At 49.9% G+C, this 18,762-nt stretch overlaps 8 protein-coding genes across 8 annotated transcripts; 3 read left to right on the top strand and 5 right to left on the bottom strand.

Annotated features, from left to right (window-relative positions):
* Positions 1-50: 50 nt before the first annotated feature.
* Positions 51-1,820, bottom strand: Bathy04g04200 (predicted protein; the record flags this gene model as incomplete). The annotated part of the gene is made up of 1 exon (XM_007513361.1): positions 51-1,820. The coding sequence occupies one exon, from the start codon at positions 1,818-1,820 to the stop codon at positions 51-53; it is 1,770 nt and encodes a 589-aa protein (XP_007513423.1).
* Positions 1,821-2,137: 317 nt separating this feature from the next.
* On the bottom strand, positions 2,138-3,235 carry Bathy04g04210 (1-acyl-sn-glycerol-3-phosphate acyltransferase; the record flags this gene model as incomplete). The annotated part of the gene is made up of 1 exon (XM_007513513.1): positions 2,138-3,235. One exon carries the CDS (start codon positions 3,233-3,235, stop codon positions 2,138-2,140), a length of 1,098 nt encoding a protein of 365 aa, XP_007513575.1.
* A 301-nt stretch (positions 3,236-3,536) lies between these two features.
* Positions 3,537-6,809, top strand: Bathy04g04220 (predicted protein; the record flags this gene model as incomplete). Its single annotated transcript, XM_007513422.1, has 1 exon — positions 3,537-6,809. The coding sequence occupies one exon, from the start codon at positions 3,537-3,539 to the stop codon at positions 6,807-6,809; it is 3,273 nt and encodes a 1,090-aa protein (XP_007513484.1).
* A 239-nt stretch (positions 6,810-7,048) lies between these two features.
* On the top strand, positions 7,049-9,949 carry Bathy04g04230 (unknown protein; the record flags this gene model as incomplete). The annotated part of the gene is made up of 1 exon (XM_007513775.1): positions 7,049-9,949. One exon carries the CDS (start codon positions 7,049-7,051, stop codon positions 9,947-9,949), a length of 2,901 nt encoding a protein of 966 aa, XP_007513837.1.
* A 180-nt stretch (positions 9,950-10,129) lies between these two features.
* On the bottom strand, positions 10,130-11,572 carry Bathy04g04240 (tryptophan synthase subunit beta; the record flags this gene model as incomplete). The annotated part of the gene is made up of 1 exon (XM_007513825.1): positions 10,130-11,572. One exon carries the CDS (start codon positions 11,570-11,572, stop codon positions 10,130-10,132), a length of 1,443 nt encoding a protein of 480 aa, XP_007513887.1.
* A 529-nt stretch (positions 11,573-12,101) lies between these two features.
* Positions 12,102-13,823, top strand: Bathy04g04250 (predicted protein; the record flags this gene model as incomplete). The annotated part of the gene is made up of 2 exons (XM_007513810.1): positions 12,102-12,317; positions 12,549-13,823. The coding sequence occupies 2 exons, from the start codon at positions 12,102-12,104 to the stop codon at positions 13,821-13,823; spliced, it is 1,491 nt and encodes a 496-aa protein (XP_007513872.1).
* A 60-nt stretch (positions 13,824-13,883) lies between these two features.
* Bathy04g04260 (hypothetical protein MICPUN_54058) lies at positions 13,884-15,133 on the bottom strand (the record flags this gene model as incomplete). The annotated part of the gene is made up of 2 exons (XM_007513463.1): positions 13,884-14,680; positions 14,833-15,133. 2 exons carry the CDS (start codon positions 15,131-15,133, stop codon positions 13,884-13,886), a joined length of 1,098 nt encoding a protein of 365 aa, XP_007513525.1.
* Positions 15,134-15,383: 250 nt separating this feature from the next.
* Bathy04g04270 (predicted protein) lies at positions 15,384-18,539 on the bottom strand (the record flags this gene model as incomplete). The annotated part of the gene is made up of 1 exon (XM_007513440.1): positions 15,384-18,539. One exon carries the CDS (start codon positions 18,537-18,539, stop codon positions 15,384-15,386), a length of 3,156 nt encoding a protein of 1,051 aa, XP_007513502.1.
* Positions 18,540-18,762: the final 223 nt, after the last annotated feature.

An 18,762-nucleotide genomic window follows, 5' to 3' on the forward strand; every position in this document is an offset into this window, starting at 1 on the left:
TACTCGTTTCTTTAAACGAGACTATCAGACTATTACTATTACTATTACTACTAATCTTCCTCTTCTTCTTCCGAAACGTTCACCCTGGCGCCGAACCTCGGCGTGACGGTAAAACCGACGCTCGGAACCATCTCGTCTGCGATGGGATACTCTGACGCGTTTTCGGAAAACGTAAACGTCTCCAAGAGTTGGCCAAAGACGACTCTCAGAGTCGCCATGGCGACGTGTTGACCGACGCACGAGCGTTGACCGGACGCGAAAGGCTGGAAGTTTTTGCCCGGCTTTTTCAGTTTGATCGTCGTCGTCGCGGGAGCGATGGTATCGTGCCAACGCGAAGGTTGGAACGCGTTTGGGCTTTCCCACGCGGCTGGGTCGCGATGCGACGCGTGAAGCCACACACACGCCGCCGTACCTTTCGGGATGGTCACACCGTTTTCCAAATGTATCGAGCGGTGTTTCATCTGACGCACGACGAGTGGCGCGACTGGATGTAAACGAAGCGTCTCGCGGATGACGGCTTCGAGTTCTGGTTTGCTCGCGGAAGTCGTGATTTCCTTCTCGTCTGCATCGTCGTCGTTTACGTCGTCGTTCTCGTTGCCGTTCTCGCTCTCGTCATCCTCGTTGCTCGTGCTATTCCTATGCTGCTGCCGTCCACCGTTTTCTTCTATTTCCGTTCGTCGCTGCTTGCGCAACGAACGCCTCAATTCCTCTTGTATCTTTTCGTGCTTGATGAGCTCTAATATTCCCCAACACATCGTCGCGCTTTGCGTGTCGTGACCGGCGAATAACAGCGTCGTCGCTTCCTCAACCGCATCCGTCGCGCGTTTTCCGTGCGCTTCGCCTCTGATAATCTCCCTCAACGCCGAATTTTCCGTGCACGTTTCCACCGCAATCAAAGCCAACAACTTCGCCTTTTCAATCGCTCGTTTCTCTTCTCGTCCGACGGATGAAAACGTGTAGTACAAAAAGTCAGAAATGATCCACATCGAGCGCGCTCGCGCTGGAATGATGCGTCGCAAAATCGTCGAACACTCCAAGTACTCCGTCTCAATCACTTTCCAGTCTTTGTTCTTTTCATCGTCGTCGTTCAATTTCTTCGCGCTCCTCCTCTTGCACGCCTCCTCCATCGATATCCCGCACAAGTACTCAAACGTGATTCTCAGCGCGACTCTTTGCAACAGAGGTAACAGCGTCACCGTCGCTACTTTTATATCATCATTGTTCTTCTCTCCTCCTTTCTTCTTCTTCGTCTTAATCTCCTCTCTGATCTCCTTCACCAATTCTTTCACTCTCTTCTCGGCGACTCTCCTCAACTTCCCCACGCCGACTCTCCCAAACGCCTTCAAAACTTCCACGCGTTTCCTCCGCCACTCCTCCGCATTTGCGCACGTGAACAACCCGTTCCCGGCGAATCGTTTAAACGCTGAATACGCCGGCATCTTCTCCGTGCCGCCTTCTCGCAATATTTTGCGAGCGGCGTCGCTGGCGCCGACGTGCGCGAACGGACACGAGCCGGTGACCAGAGAAGACGTCGCGCCGAATATCCTCTTTCGACGATTATTACTATCATCATCATTACCATTACCATCATTATCAATTTTGTCACTCCTCTCGTCGCTCTCTCTCAACCATCGTTCAATCCTGTCCAACAGGTGGACTTTTTTCTCCGTCTGAGCACTCAAAACCCATCCACTCAAACGCCGTCGTTTCCTCACTATAACGGTCGTTATCCCACCTCTCTTCAACAAGAACACGCTCCACATTTGTTTCAGTTTCAAGAGAACCACCAAAACTGTCAAAACGGAGAGAATAGTACGCATCATCGAGAGAAAACAAAGGTGCGTTCCCGATTGGATTTTTCCCGTCGGGAAAAGAAAATCAATCGAAGCTGACGAAGATTTATTCGTATTCGTATTAAAGAAGGAGAAGAAAGAGGAGGACGAGGTGGTTGTAAAGGTGGTGTCGACCATCGCTTCGCCTCCCCTTTCTTGTTTTCGTTGTGTGTTTTGTTGGTGTCGGTGTCGTTGCGTGTTGTTGTTACATAAAATGAAGAATGAAGCGAAAAGTGAGAAGAGAGATGAAAAGACACAAAAGCGCGTCGATGATAATGCGACATTAATGATGATAAACATTCTCTCTAACTGTTATTCACGAGCGCTTCTTTGATAACGTTCTCGCTTTTTTGGCACAACTCGTCCGCGTTTTCGCTCGCTTCGATTCTTGGATGGACGATGACTTTAATCTCGCCTTTTCTTAACATCCACTCTTTACCGTTTCGCATTATTCCGCCGGCGTTGACGATGGTGATTGGAACGATTGGAACTTTCTCCTTGGCGGCGACGGAAAACGCGCCTTTTTTAAACTCTGCCATGGTTCCGTCTTTTGATCGCGTGCCTTCTGGGAAGAACAAGACGGAACCGTTCTTCTGTAACGTCTCTCGGCAAATCTTCAACGTTTCCATTTGCGACCTTCGGTCGGTGCGTTTCAGAGGGACGTGGCCGGTTAAAAACATGCTCCAACCGATGATTGGAATGATAAAGTTACTCGTCTTGGAGATGAACTTAAACGGTCGTTTCAAGTGAAACAAACTGAAAATATCCATAAACGACGCGTGATTCGCGACGTATACCGCCGGTTCGTCTTGTTTCGGTAAATGTTCTCTACCTTCGACGGTGATTTTCACAAACGGCGAAGTCGAGCATATCGCCCACACGTCGTTCACGAACGATAACGCGTATCGTCGAGTTCGGTCCAAAAAGTAACAAAATGGAAAGATCACACACATCGTAAGAAACAAAGGGACGGCTAACGAAAAAGTCCATAAAGTAAACGCGATGCATCGGAGGATGGCCAAAAGAGACACGTCGTTCGGGTTTCCCGACCATAGCTTGGTTGTTCCTCCTCCGGTTGCTGCTGCTGCTGAAAACACGTGATTGTTTTGGAAGGCGTTGGTTGTTGCTTTGCAGGTTACGCTCGGTTTCCTTTTCCTCTCGCTTCTTTCTCTTCTCACTTTCCTTTTTTGCTCGTTTTCGTTTGTGTTTTCCATCATCGTCGTCGTCTTTGTCGTCTTCATCTTCATCTTATTCTCGTTATCCATCATCCTCATCGAATAATGTTTTCCCCGCGAACGAGAACGCATCAAAAGTCGTCCTCTTTCACCTCCTAAGAATACTCCTCCTCCTCCTAAACTCGACAAAAACGAGTTGTTGTTTACCACGGTGAACGTCGTCGTCATTTCGCTTCTTTTTTAGTGTTGTTACTCTCTTTATTATAGAGTAGTAGTGGTATTAAACGTATTATAAGCAAGCGCTCGTATCTCTTGTTTTGGTTTTTTGCTCGCTTCAGATTTTTTCTTCGCGAGTAAGGAAGATGTACTAATATTTTAGGGTGTAAGTCTGTATTTCTGACTCAAATTTGACTCTCTAAGTGCTTATTCCTTACTCGTAAGTGCTTATTCCTTACTCTTAGAAGGCATACTTTTTAAGGAACCTTTTTTCTCTCTTTTTCTTCAGAACAACAACAACAACAACGTAAAGATGGATTCGTCCTCCTTCATGGGCGCTTTATCGGCGACGAACTCTGCCGCGGAGTATTATTACTTCGCTTCTGGTAACAACAACAACAACAACAACAACAACAACAGCAGCAGCGCTCAAGCTGCGACGAACGAGAACAAGAGTTTACGAGGAGGAGGAAGAGCAGATGACGGGGAAGCGGGAGAAAATCATCGCGCGGGTGGAAATGAAATCCAAGAGGAAAACCTGTACGCCGCGAGGAAGACGAGGGAAGAAGAAGAGGAACGTCTGTCACCGGAAAACAGAGAACAAAACGTGTGGCTGGAAGACGCTTTATCCGTGGTCAAGAAACACGCGTTCCACATGAAACGAGCGATCGAGGAGAACAATTTGCGAGATTCCTTAAAAAACGCCTCCGCTATGCTCGGCGAGTTACGCACGAGACAACTCTCGCCGAAACGGTATTACGATTTGTGGCACAACATCGCGTTCGAGCTGGAGTTTTTGAGAGAGTTTTTCGTGAATAAAGAAGAGAAACACGGGAGATCCGCGATGGAACTCTACGAGTTAGTGCAACACGCCGGGAACGTGCTTCCGCGCTTGTATTTATTGGTGTGCGTCGGGTGCGTGTACGTCGAATCGAGAGAAGGGAAAGCGAAGGACGTTTTGAGAGATTTGGTGGAGATGGCGAAAGGGTGTCAACATCCCGTGCACGGGTTGTTTTTGAGAGCGTATTTAGCGCAAACGGTGAAAGGGAGAGGGTTGTTGCCGGATACTGGGAACGAGTTGGAGAAAAGCGGCGGAGGCACCGTGGAGGATTCCATCGAGTTTACTTTGAGTAATTTTACGGAGATGAATAAGTTATGGGTGAGGATGGAAAGGTTTAACAGACAACAACAACAACAACAACAACAAAGCGGAAGTGGTGGTGGAAGTGGAACGGCGACGCCTGGAGGAGCAGCAGGAGGAGGCACAGGAGGAGGGGAAGGAGAAGGTCACGGAAACAACAGCGAGGCGTACGGGAGCGGAAGCGGTCATGGGTACGAGCAACACCAGCAATTTGCGACGTCTCGCGGTATCATCGATAGCACGCAACTGGAAAGAGATAGGAGAGAAAAAGAACGGTTAGAATTGCGAGATATTGTCGGGAAAAACTTAACCGTATTATCTCAGTTGGAAGGCGTGGATATTGAAACGTATTCGGAAAACGTGTTGCCGCGAGTGTTGGAGCAGATTGTGAATTGCCGAGACGACGTGGCGCAGCCGTATCTAATGATTGCTTTGGCGCAAGCGTTTCCATCGGAGTATCATTTAGCGACGTGCGATGATTTCTTATCCGCGGTGTGTTCGTTAAAGCCAACGGTGCAGATGTCCGCGATATTTACCAGTTTGAGCGAGCGCTTGTCTTTGTATTTAGACGAACCCGATTTAAGCGAGGAAGAAAAAACGACGAGAAGAGCGGAGTTTGACGAGAAAAATTGCGTGAAAATATTTTTGAACCGCGCGCAAGAGATTGCGAACGAAAACAGGGAGATGTCCGCGTTAGAGATCGTGCAGATATACAGCTCCATCGCGGATTTCGCGTTGAGGCAGTATCCGAACGACGTGAATAAAATGAACGAAGTTTTGTTGGGCGTGGCGAAAGCCTTCGACGCGCACAACGTGACGAGCGAAGACGAAACGCGTTTGTCCATGTCACCACAAAGATACATTCGCGATCAAAGGGCGGTCTCTGCGCTCGTAAAGTTACTCGCGATACCGTTGGAAACGTTCACGGTTGACGTCGCGTTGTCTTTACACGCGTTTCCGAAAGCGTTAAAATTGTTGAATCCGGAAACGGCCGGGAGAGACTGCGCGTTGGCCATCGTTCGAGGCGTTTTGAAATCAGAAAAACCTCTGAGCGACGTGAAGACGGTCGAAACGTTGTTCAAGTTCATCGCGCCGCTTTTACGGGATAGCGATAATAAATCGTACGAGATGACGGATTTGAACACGGAGTCGCCGATGAAAGGAAGCGGCGACTTGTTGGACGCTTTGTCGTTGAGAGAAGAACGAAGAGGAAAAACGCGGGGAAACATCAACAATAAGAAGAGCAGCGACGGCGATGAAGGGCACGAAGAGACCGCGCAATTTGCCGAGGAACAAATGGATGTCGCAAAGTTGCTGCATAAGATTCACTGCCCGAACGATTGGGACTCGCAGTTGCACTTGTTGAAACTCGCGAAAGTCACTTTGTTTTCGGGAGGAGAAAAGCGCATGCGTTTCACGTTGCCGGCGTTGTGTTATTCGTCCATGCGATTCGCGAAAGAGTTACTGAGCGAGCGAGAATTAGAGGAGAGAAAACAACACCCGCCCGCAAAGATGAACGACGAAGACGCCGCCGCCGCCGGAAAACTGATGGAGGAGGACAAACCTAAGCGCACGCTCGAAGAACTCGAAATTTTCGAAAAACATCTCCAAACGACTTTGAAGAAGACGTTACAAATCACGCACCAATCCGCGGAACGGTTTTCTGAAATCCCAGGATGCGCCGAACGCGGTTTAGTCGCCTGGTCCGAAGCCGGCATGTTTGCGGACAGCGCGAAACTCTCGGACATTTCCTACGAGTTCTTCGAAAGAGCGTTTGAAACGTTCGACGAAAAATTATCTTCCGATTCGCGCGCGCAAAACCGCGGTTTGACCTACCTCATCGGCGCTTTACAAACGTGCGTTCATTTGGAGGAAGAAAACCGCGACGCGCTCGTCCACCATTGCGCGACGTTCGCGAACCGTCTGCTTCGCCGAGCCGATCAGTGCGCCGCGGCGGCGAACTGCGCGCACCTCTTCTGGTCGCTCAAATCCACCGCCATCCGCGACAGCGAAGGCGTCAAAAAATGTCTCAACAAAGCTTTGAAGATTGCCAACCAAGCCGCTCGCGCTTTAGGCGTCTCTCCTGGCGAATCTTTGGGACTCTACGCGCACGTCTTGAACAAACACTTGTACTTTTTTGAAATCGAAACGTGCAAAGCCGTGGACGTGGAAACGGTCCAACATTTACTGGACGCCATCCGCGAGATGATTCAATCCGGCTCGAGCGAACACGGCGGCACGGCTGCCTGGCGCGACGCCGAGGCGTACTTTGGCAAAATCAAACTCGACATAAAAAACAAACGAAAAATACAAAACGAAACAACTGGAGGAAGCAGCGTTGGCGAGAACGCCGAAAGAAGTATCGGCGGCGACGAAAGTAGTAGAAGTAGTAGTAGCGGGAGTAGTCAATTCGCCAGCGAGCGCTATCGTCGATTGAACTTGTAAATGTAAGAAGAAGAAGAACAAAAGTATAAACGGTAACCCCACGTGTACCTGGTCGATGAACAATACGCACCACGATTACCCTATCGCTGAACGTAATATATGAGAGAATAAGAATACTCACCTTCTCGTCGCGTTTCGCTTCGCGGCGCGCTTACGCCACTAAACCCTACGTGAAGTAATCCAAGAGTAATCCAAAACACCACACAACTTGACACACTCCTTACCCGCTGCTTTCGATGATGAACCAGCGAACCGGCGCGAACGAAAGAACGAAAAGCTTCTCCGTGGCGCCGAAGATGAACGCGCGATGGCACGTCGGCCCGGCGTTCGATCCGCACGAAGAAGAACTTGCGGAGGAAAAGAAGAAGAGGAATGCGACGAATGCGAATACGAGTTTCCCCGGTGGAAGCGGAGGAAACGAAGCACCGATTAAATCGGACGGATTAGAGCGCGAGGAGATGCACGCGTGGTCTGATCTGTCGAAACTGTTCAAGACGTTCGCGGCGATATGTTTCGTGCTGTTGGTGTTGCCGACGTTGTTCGGGTCGACGCCGCATAAAAACGCGGCGAGGAAAGTTGGGAGAGCGAGCGTGAGAGCGTCGAGGTACGTTTCGAAACCGTTTAGTAAGAAGAGGTCGTATTCGTTTCCCGCGCACGACGGCTACGACGAAACGTTGGACGACGCGTACTCCAATCCGAGAGAGTACGATAACGCGATTAAAGAGTACGAGGACGCGAAGAGCGCTTTTGATAAGTTGGACGAGCAGTTAGGAGAAGGGTCCATCGATGAGGTGTTGTCCGAAGACGTGAGGCAGAAATACGAGGAGGCTTTGTTTAACAAGCAAGCGGCGGAGCTGAAAAGAGATTTCGAGGATTCCATGGAGAAGAAGAAGAAAGAATGGACCGGGACAATGAAAGGTGCGAGTTGCGCGGATAAGACGAGACACTTATTGGAATCGTACGTGGAACATTACTCGTGCAGATTTGACGCAAAGTACGGATCGTTATCGCCGATGATGAACTTTCCCGTCGTGAGAGAGGATTACGAAAACGCAGGCGAGAGGGAGACGAGAGCGTTGGCGACGTCGACGAGCGTCGCGGATGCAATCAAGTGGTCGGCCGAGTTATCCGACGACGAAAAAGATTCAGACATGAAGAAACAAATGAGCGCGGGTGGACTTGCCGTGAGCACATGGTTGAGATTTTATAGCGAAAAGAAGAAAGAGGTGCTCGGATTGAGAGACGACGGAACGTTGACGTGGGACGTGTTGACGAAGGAAACGAGACGATACCAACCCATAGAGAGGTACAATCCACCACCAGCGCCGGCTCCAGCACCGAGAAAAGCTGCTCATGTACCGGCCCCAGTTCCGAGACAAGCCGCGTATGGTATAGACGTTGCCGTCGTGAATGAAGGCGCGTTTGCAAAGATGGATACGGACGGGGACGGGAGCATTTCCGTGGACGAAGTTACGAACGCCGCGTTGAAAGGTGAGGTTGATTTGAAAGATGGCGTCGTTGAAGAAATCGTTCAATCGAAAAGTTATAAAAATGCGGCTTTATCTGCAGAAGAACTGGCAATGTTAGATGCGGAAATGAAAGCGGACGTCGCGCCGAAGAAGAGCATGTTTTCAAACTTGTTCGGGAGAAGAAAGTTGCTCAAGAAAAAGAATAAAGACGATGGTGGTGGTGGTGGTGGAGGAGGAAACTGGGGCGCGAATCCGAGCGAGTATAGATCACCGTTTGACGCGGAAGCGCCGTCTGCATCGTCTTCCGAGACTGAATACGACCAACAAACGGTGGATCCTCTGTATTTCACAGTGAATGTCTTTGCGAATAACTTCCCTGAAAACGTCGCCACGGTCGCCAAAGAATCGGCGACGCTCATGCGTGCGCTTCGCTTACCCGGCGTAGCGAGAGTCTTTTCCGGCAACCCGTTCAAAATGCGCGACGCGAGTCGAATTACCGATGAATACTCCGAGCAAGGTTCGGGCTACTTCTCGTCGCCGGGAGGCATGATTTCGTTCGCCACGGCAAAACTCTCCGCGAATGGTGGTAACGGTTTTGTCAACGCCGAATTGCGAAGCGAGTGCGAACTTGCCAATCGATGCGGCTCGCGATGGGCATCCACCCCTATTTCCACGAACGAAGGTAAAACGGAGTACCAAACCGTCCCGGATTACGCCGGAGGCGGCAAGTTGCCGGACGTAGTTTCCGTTCCTTCTATTTCCTACAAGAAAGCTTTAGAAGGTGGATACCCGTTGTTATCGATCGTGGAAGACTCTGACAAAGATACCTTTATCCAAGCCGCGGACGAAGCGTTGAATGATCGCGCGGTACCCGCGGTGCTCTTTTCCAACGTCAAAACGAACACGTGGCAGTTTGTGGAAGACTTGAAGAAACGCTACAAGAGCGGGTACAACATTTTTGCCGTCGCTCCAGGTCACGAGCACAACCCGAGACGACCGGTATTTCTACCCTTGGACGATCACGCGTTAGCTTGGACGTTTTTCAACGAATACTATCCAACTGAAACATCCGTGGGTGGTACTGCCATCGCGTTGATCGTCCGAGACGACGTCTCGAATTTAGGCTTCAACGACTGGCTCGCGGAGAACAAAATCGTCGCTTGCGACTGTAACTTGGGCACGTGCGCCGCCGCTACTGGCGTAAAATACGAAGAGGTGAAATATACCATCGAAAGCTACAAGCCACAGAAATCGTCGTGGGAGGAAGCGACGAAAACGCATCAAGCGAAAACCGCGGAATGGAACAACTACGATCGCCTCGCGCAGCGCTTGAAAGAGTCGCAAACGGTGGATTTCCAAGAGCAATTGGAAGCGGACCAAAAAGCCTTGACGGCGAAAAAAGAGCTCGAACAAGCCGAGAGAGAGTTGAAAGCGGCGAATGCGGCCATGAGCGCGGCGAAGAAATCAGCCGCGGAGAAGAAACGGTCGATTTGGAACGACGGGTGGGGTGACTTTGACGGCTTTCGACGACGAAATTTGTTGAAGAAGAAAAATAAAAAGAATAGAGGAGACGGCGGAGGAGCGGTAGCGGCAAGAAATACGTTCGAAACGCCACCGGCGTATTGCGACATAGACGATTACATCGATAACGAGGACGACGTTTGGGCGTAAAAAGGAGGAGATGAAACACATATTTAGTTCAACTTGAGCATCTTTTTTGTATTAAAATGAAGAACAAAACATACAAGTATCTCTCAAACTTCTCTTCGCTTCTCTCTCTCTCTCTCTCTCTCTCTCTCCGAACTCAATCGCCCAAACAACAAAAACAAACAAACTAAATGATTGTTAAAATTAAATGTCAACCTCGCCGGAGATGTTCAAAAAGTTCGCGGCTTGCGTGACGTCCTTGTCGCCTCTCCCGGAAAAGTTCAACACAACCTTACACTTGTCCGGTAACGTCGGGCACAACTTTTCCAAGTACGCCAAAGCGTGCGACGTTTCCAACGCCGGAATGATGCCTTCCAACCTCGACGTGAAGACGAACGCGTCCAACGCCTCTTGATCCGTGGCCGGGTAATACTCAGCTCTCCCGAAATCTTTCAGAAACGAGTGTTCCGGACCAATGCCTGGATAATCCAAACCCGCCGAAATTGAGTGCGGCTCGATGATTTGGCCTTCCTCGTCTTGGATCAAATACGAAAACGAACCGTGTAAAACTCCGGGTTTCCCTAACGTCAAAGTAGCCGCGTGTTTTTGTCCGAGATTAATACCTTCTCCGCCAGCTTCCACGCCAATCAAACGCACGTCCTCGTCGTTCACAAACTCGTGGAACAAACCCATCGCGTTCGACCCGCCGCCGACGCACGCGATCAAAATGTCCGGTTTCCCGCCCCATTTTTCCATCGCTTGCTCTCTCACTTCCTTACCAATCATCGAGTGGAAATCTCTGACCATCATCGGGTACGGATGAGGACCAGCCACGGAGCCCAAAATGTAATGCGTCGTCTCCACGTTCGTCACCCAATCTCGAATCGCTTGACTCGTCGCGTCCTTCAACGTGCTCGTCCCGGTTCTCACCGGAGTCACCGTCGCGCCCAACAATCGCATGCGAAACACGTTCAACTTCTGTCTCTCCATATCCGCCGCGCCCATATAAATGATGCACTCCAACCCGTACCTCGCGCACACCGTCGCCGTCGCCACTCCGTGCTGCCCAGCGCCCGTCTCCGCGATGATGCGCTTCTTCCCCATCCTCTTCGCCAATATCGCTTGGCCGATGGCGTTGTTGATCTTATGCGCACCCGTGTGGTTCAAATCTTCCCTTTTGAAATAAATATGCGGCATAGATCCGTCCGGTTTCTTGTACCTCTCGGATAAGCGTTCCGCGAAGTATAACGGGTTCGCTCTCCCGACGTAATCTTTCAAGACTTGGTCGAACTCTTCTATAAACGCGGGATCCGTTTTCAGCTTTTCGTACTCTCGTTCCAAATTGAGAAGGGCTGGAATGAGCGTTTCCGGGACGTATTTTCCTCCGTACACGCCGCCGTATCTCCCGTTCTCGTCCGGGCGTTTTAAATCTCGCGTGAATACGCGTTGTTGTTCTGGCGGCGTCATCACCGCTCTGATTTTGGTCGTTTTAGTCGTGCTCCTCTTCGTAGTCTTCTTTAAACGATGATGCGTTTGCTCGGACGTAATTCTCGAGGACGATGATGATGATTTTGAGGTGCACGTCTTCCCACGCGCGCTCGCACTCGAGCTGCGCGCCGATAAAAACGACGCAGATGTTGTTGCCATCGTATAAAAAAAACAATCCTTCTTCGTTTGCTTTTGTGTTTCTGCGTTTGTGTCGTGGAAAAAACAAGCAGTACGAGCAGTCTCAACGAGTGCTACTAACGAGGACCCTTTCCAGTCTTTATCTCTGATTACGTCGACGTTTTTCCCAAGAGAAGAAAGGAAAGGGTTTTAGGGTTTTGGCTTTCTTAAACCCTAAATTTTTAGATGGTGTTTTTTTCTCTCTCTCTCTCTCTTACCAATTTTCTCTTCTTAGTAAACAAGAACGCACTTGTTGTACGAGTTTGTTGACGTTACATAGAGTTTCCTTTAGTTTTTCTTTTACTTTTTAAAACTCTGCTGAAACGAGAGACTTCGAGAAGTGCTTTTCTACTCGAGCGTTCTTTTTCTCAGATCGTATAGAGATTAAACGCGTGTTTCTTCTCTCTCTCTCTCTCTTTACCAATTACACATTTAATCGAGATTCTGTTTGATTAGACTCTCTTTGATTAAACGACGCGAAACACTCTGTTCGAGCAGACTATTCGAAGATATGAGCGAAAACAAACAAGAAAAAGAAGTCGCCCCACCGCCGCCACCCGGTTTCGAGGACGTCAAAGCCGGCGCGCACCTCGACGAAGTCGCCCAAGTGGCGGAGAAATTAGCCAAAGGCGAGGATTTGCGTCTGGGGACGAAGAAAGAAGGCACCGTGGACGCGCCGGATTTGAGTTTAAAAACCGGACAATTGAAAAGCTGGGCCGACGAGGAGGTACGATTTGAATGATTCTTTATGTCGCGCGTCTCGTTCTCGTTTGTTTTTTGTGGGTTTAGATCGATGCACGCGTGATGTCTCGAGAAGAAGACGCGCGACAACTTTCTCCTTCCGATCATCAGTCGGATGTGCTCGAGAGGGGCAGCGCGGCGGTTTTCGATACGAATGCGATGACATTTTGCTCACTCTTTCCTCTCTTTTTCTCTCTCTCTCTCTCTCTTTATACAGGCTGAAACCGAGGCGATTATTAAAGTCGCGGACCCGAACTCGAAGTACACCTCGGCGCAAACCTTCGACGAGCTCGGGTTGTCCGCGGAACTCTTGCAAGGTCTCTACACGGAGATGAAGTTCGAGAAGCCGTCGAAGATCCAAGCGGAGACGTTACCTATGATTTTAACGCCGCCGCATAGAAACTTAATCGCGCAAGCGCACAACGGGAGTGGGAAAACGACGTGTTTTACGCTCGGGATTTTGAGTCGGGTGAACGTGAACGAACCCGGGACGCAAGGGTTGATGATTTGTCCGACGAGAGAATTGGTGATTCAAAACGTCGGCGTGATGCAAAGGATGGGGAAGTACACGAACATTTCGATCGCGAGTACCGCGGATCCGAAATACGACGGGTATAACAAAGAACAGATTAACGGGCAGGTGGTGATTGGAACGCCGGGGAGGTTGTTGCGGTGGATGCGGGAGAAACAGTTGGACTGTTCGAAAGTAAACTGCTTGGTCTTTGACGAGGCGGACAACATGTTAGGCACGGACGGACACAGAGTGGACTCGACGAAAATTTTGAAACATTTACAGATGAGCGCAAAAAATTGGCAAGTGTTGTTGTTTTCGGCGACATTTAACGAGGCTGTGAAGACGTTTGCCACGAAAGTGGTGCCCAACGCGAACCAGATTTTCTTGCCGGCGCACGAGTTGTCCTTGGACGTGATCAAACAGTACCGAGTGAACGTACAATCGAACGACCAGAAAGACATGTTATTGAAAGAGAAGATTTTTCCGCTTTGCGATAAGATTGGGCAAACGATTATTTTCGTGAGAACGAGAGAAGGAGCGAGACGATTACACGCGAGCATGCAAAGAGACGGATTTAAATGCACCGCGATTGAAGGACAAATGCAAAACGAAGACCGCGATCGAGTGATTAAAGAGTTTCGAGACGGTCAAACGAAGATTTTGATCGCCACGGACGTGTTAAGTAGAGGGTTGGACGTGTCCACGGTGACGTTAGTTATTAATTACGACATGCCGGTGGAGTATCAGAACCCGTCCGTGCCGAATTTCGAAACGTACTTACACAGAATCGGTCGTTCCGGGAGGTTCGGTAAGAAAGGCGCGGCGTTTAACTTGTTGTTGGGAGAAAACGAAAGATTGGTTTTAGACCAAATTGAAAGGCATTTCGAGCACATGGTGCCCGAGGTCACGTTAAACGACGACGATACGTTTGAATCGATTTTAACAGCCGCTGGTTTGATGTCGCCGGACGAGTCTTGATGAGTTTGGAGTGAATCAACATACTAAATAAACAAAACAAAACGACGCTAAATATAATACTCACGTCTCTTTCTTCTTCCCGTTCTTGTACAATTCTTTCGCCATGCGTTTCGCTTCGGCTCGCATTTCCGCTCTGCTCCCGGCTCTCCCCGCGTTCACCCTTGCGCTCGCATCGAAATCGCCCCGAAGGAATCTATAAAATCGACGAACCGCCGACGCGCCGGTGATTTTGCACAAAAACGCAAACGCCGCGCTCACCAACCGCGTCTCCCGAAATTTGAACACCACACACACCACACACACCCCTATTAGAATTTTTAAACCTATATCTACGACCACGTCGGCCATTTGCATGGCCACGTCCGGCTCTAACTTTCCTCCTCCAATCAACGTCTCTTCGATCTTCTCCAACTCTTTCAAACGCGTTTTCGCTTTTTTATCTAAACTCGTCGCCAGTAACGGTTTCAACAAACTCTTCGCGACGACTGCATCGGCAGGATCGTTCGCTTCCGGAAACGTCATTTCTCCCGTCGTCGCAGACTTACTACCACACGCTCCTTCCTTGTCCGCGTACTCCCCGCCGTACCTCGTGATTAAAATCTCCGCCGCGGTCAACGCCGCCGAATGAAACCCGTTCCTACTCGCCTTCCGAAATAACTTTACTCGCTCTGAATCGCACGGATACTTCGTCCTCCCAGCGCACACGTGCGCATTCGCCGTCAAAAACGTAATTTCCGGCACCTGCTCAGATTTTTCCTTCGATTTCGCCGCTTCTTCGAGCACGCGCGCGCCGAGCTTTCGGTTCTCGTTCCGCTCGCCGGATTCCAAAGCGCACTCGCCGAAAAGTAGGCAACATCCTGGTGAAAGATACAACAACGTCAGTACATCGAGAGCGAAAAACAGAGAGAGAGAGAGAGAGTTAAAGAGAAGGAAAAGGAAGAGAGTTCAGTGAGAATACTCCTCATCCGAACGCAAAGAACACCAACACCAACACCAACACCAAACGTACCGAGCGCTAAAGTCTCCGGCACTTTCATCTGCTTCATTCGCTCCTCGGGAACGATCGATTCCCACGATTCCGTTCGCTTTGCTTCTTTCCTCTCGTCGCGTAAAAATTGCGTCAAAGTGCCGTCTTGCTCGATGGCCGGTGTGATTGTTTGTTCGCAATACATTTGCGCGTCTAGACAAGAAGTCGACTGGAACGGGTCGTTGATGAGATTAGTAGTCTCCTCCATCGCCGCGCGAGTGGTACCCGTCGACGAGAACACCATCAGAAACGCAAGAAATGCGAACGAACGAAGTGGCGTCATCGTCTCGTTTTCAACTCGTCGACGACTTTCGTCGTTCGAAAGAGGAGTTTGTACAAGCGAGTGCTAAAAAGGAACGAAAAGTAACGACGAGAATGCAAAAAAATGTGCTCTACTATGCGATATTTTCAGAGTGATTGGTCGTAAATGTCGGTCGTTCTTGAAGTATGTACAGTGAACATTTCATTAAAATAAATATGATTTAAAGCAACACTTTCGATGAAGTGTCGACGAATGTATAAAGTGACTGTGTTTAAAATAAGGCCATGAATAAGGCCGTCAAGGCGATGACGAGAACTTTCGTCATCGGCGTCGTCGTCGACCCGGGCGAGGCGGTTGTAGCGACCGCCACCTCCAACGATTCGTACAAGTACGTCACGTAAGTATCTGACGACATGTCTTTGCAACCGCTGAAGATGTAGCACTCGCCCAAGTCGGCTGATTCTGGTTCCCAAGCGAAGTGTGTGCAGTGCGCTCCCAGTTGCGCGCTAACTTCAGCTCCGCCCGGGATGCGGTTGTCCGTGCAGAATCGCTCGCAGCGAGATAAGGAGCAAAGACCCATTTCTCCTTTGGGTCCAATCCCGACGTTATCTTTGTCACACGATTTGACGTATGGATTAGAGTCCTTCTCGCATCTCACGTCAGCACAGCCGCCGTTCGCCTTTGTAATTTGGCATTGCGGGTCGTAAAGATACGTGTTATACGTATCGGAGTGCGCGGCTTCGCATCCGTCAAAAACGTAACATTCACCTTCGGCCTCTTCAAAAGCCCAGTGCGTGCACACGAATCCTGTGTACTCCGCGCATTTTTGCATGCACTGCATTTCCGTGCATTTGCCACCGTCACCGGTGACATCGGCATCACAAACCTTGTCGTGTTGGTTCGTCGGAGACTTGGCGCACCTCGTGAGCGGACAGCCGCCTTTAGCGTAGTTCTTGTTGCATATGTCATCCAACTTGTACACATTATATGTATCCTCACCCGGACTTTCGCAACCTTCAAAGCAGTAACACTCTTGCTCAGCGAGTTCGAAAGCCCAATGCGACGATGTGATCTCAGTCAAGGCGCGACACTGTGCTTCACACTCCACGGAAGTGCAGGCACCGCCTGCGCCGGTGACGTCTGAATCGCATATTTTTCTATACAAATCGGCTCCACTGGCATCTGTTGCCTTTGCACATCTTTGGTTCTCACAACCTCCTGCAGCGTATCCGAGATCGCATCCAGTAGCCATCGCGTAGGTTGTGTACGTATCTGGAAGAAGATTGTTGCACCCCGAAAAGACGTAACATTCACCTCTGCCCTCGACGGAGGATTCCGGTTCGTAGGCCCAGTGGGTGCACGCGCTGGCGATGTAACCTCCTCCATCTGATTCGCCTGCTACGCAATAAGCTTCACACTGCGCTTGAGAGCAAAGTCCACCGGCATCAGCGCCGCCGATTCCTCCATTGTTCCCGTTATCTTTATCGCAAACTTTATTAAATGGATTTGAGTCTTTGTCGCATCGAGCGTCTGGGCAGCCACCGAGTGCTAAAGACTTAGTGCATCCACTTGCGAGATCGCGAAGAATTGAGCGCTGCGGATACGATTGCTTATAAAGCGTGTGATCATCGTCGAATTTTTCGCCAACGCAACCCTTGAAAAGCGTGCATTCGGAGTCAACTGTATCGTACGCAAAGTAGGTGCACCAGTTTTGCGATTGAACTGCGTTTCCAAAACCATCGTACGATGCGCATTTCTTAGCGCACTCATCGAGAGTACAGGTTGTTCCCGCACCTTGATCACAAACAACTGCGGAAGTGGTTACTGAATCATCGCATATGCGATTCGGGCACCCGGTCATGCCATTTGCGTTGTAGTCACGCTCACACGTCGGATCTACGAGCGTGTAAAGATTGGATCCCGTACTGTCTGCCTCGCCAGAACACGTAGAGAAGAAGTGACACGCTTGCGACGTGGGGTTGTAGGTGTAGTACTTGCAAGTAAAAGCACCGACGTAATTTTTGCATTGAGTCTCACAAGTTGCCGCATCGGCGACAGCTGCGGGAGCAGCAGCGTTAACGTTGTCAGCGGTTGAGCACGTTCGGTCATTGCATCCGTTTGGAAAATCGGTGGATAACGGTCGTTCACACGTCAAGTCTTTCATGGTATACTGCGTGTATTCGTTGTCCCAATTTTGGACGGTGCATTCCGTGAAGAGGTAACACTCCGCTTCGATGGTATCCCATGCATAATGAGTGCAAGTCGAACCAGCCAAGGGGGTGCCAGCTGAAAATGCGCTGGAAGTGCACTTCGCGTGGCACTCGTCGCGCGAACAAGATGAGCTCGTCGCCGCGTCAGAAGTAAACACGCAGACTTTTTCGTTATCATCCACACCCGTATCGCATCTCGTGTTCAAGCATTCAACACCCTTAGCTCTATCTTCCATAGTTAATTCGCATAACGGGACAGAATTATCAACAGCGGGACACGTCAAGTCTGTGCCCGTGACAACCGTAGCCCCCGCGGCGGCGGTGCAAGTCGAGTCTGCTTTGAAGAGCCTCGCCTCTACTTTTTCGCCAACTACAAGCATATAAACATCGCCGTCGGTTCCTTTGTAGAAGGTCAAACCTTCTGGTTGAGACATGTCGCAGATGTGACCGGCATACTTCTCATTCTTTGTAGCGGTTGCGCCGGTTATCGTCATTCTATGAATACCTCTGTGCTCCACCGGCGCCTTGACGACGACGAAAATTTCGTCTGTGGCGTCGCCAGATTTCGTCACAGCGCCCAGGGACTGCCATCCGTAATCATCTCTCAAAGTGTTCGTTAACGTTGTCACTGCTTTTGTTGCAACGTTGACGCTATGAATAGCAACGGGAGTTTGCTCTTGCGCGACAATAAATGTCTCCGAGTTCTTCAAGTACGCCACCCCTTCGAATCCTTTGTTGTTGCTCGCCGCCGTCGTCAAACCGTCTGAAGCCACCACAATGTTCGAGATCGTTCCATCGGCATTTAAGGTCATAGTTCTCACAAGAGCAGGATTTTCATCCGTAATAGCGAATTTACGCGATCCCATGGCCGCAATGCCCTCTGGATCTTCGATGCCCGTGCCGAGAGTTGTGAGCGCCCACTCTTGAATTTTCGTATAAGTGCTGTCGAGTTCGTACACTTTCGCGTCACCGTTGTTGACAGCAAAAAAGTGACCGGTTTCCGGATCGTACGCGATCCCGGAGAGATCGCTTTCAGCTGCCGTCATGTCATCTTTGTTCACCAACGTAAAGCACGACAGATTCGGTACGGTGAACCCTTCCGCCCCGAGAGTAGCCGCTTCCGCAAATATTCCTTGCTGGAAAAGTGCAACGTGGGAGAAAAAGAATGCCAATGCGACGAGGAGCATACTTCGCGAGGATGAAAAAATTGACTTCATCGCGTTCGATGACGTTGCACGAAACAACGAAACAACAAAGCTTCTTTGCGCTGAACGCGTTCTTCCCTTTCGAGTATTCGTGCGTTATTCACGAACGCGCGAGAGTTATACAGAGATATTCCGGCGTGAAGTACTTCACTTCGAAAAGAGGATATTTCCACACTTAAAGGAATAATTTTGGAATAATCCCTCCACTTTTTCGGTCTCTTTTTCCGAACGAAAA

This window comes from Bathycoccus prasinos (assembly GCF_002220235.1).
Source record: "Bathycoccus prasinos genomic : Chromosome_4".
Classification (NCBI taxonomy): domain Eukaryota; kingdom Viridiplantae; phylum Chlorophyta; class Mamiellophyceae; order Mamiellales; family Bathycoccaceae; genus Bathycoccus; species Bathycoccus prasinos.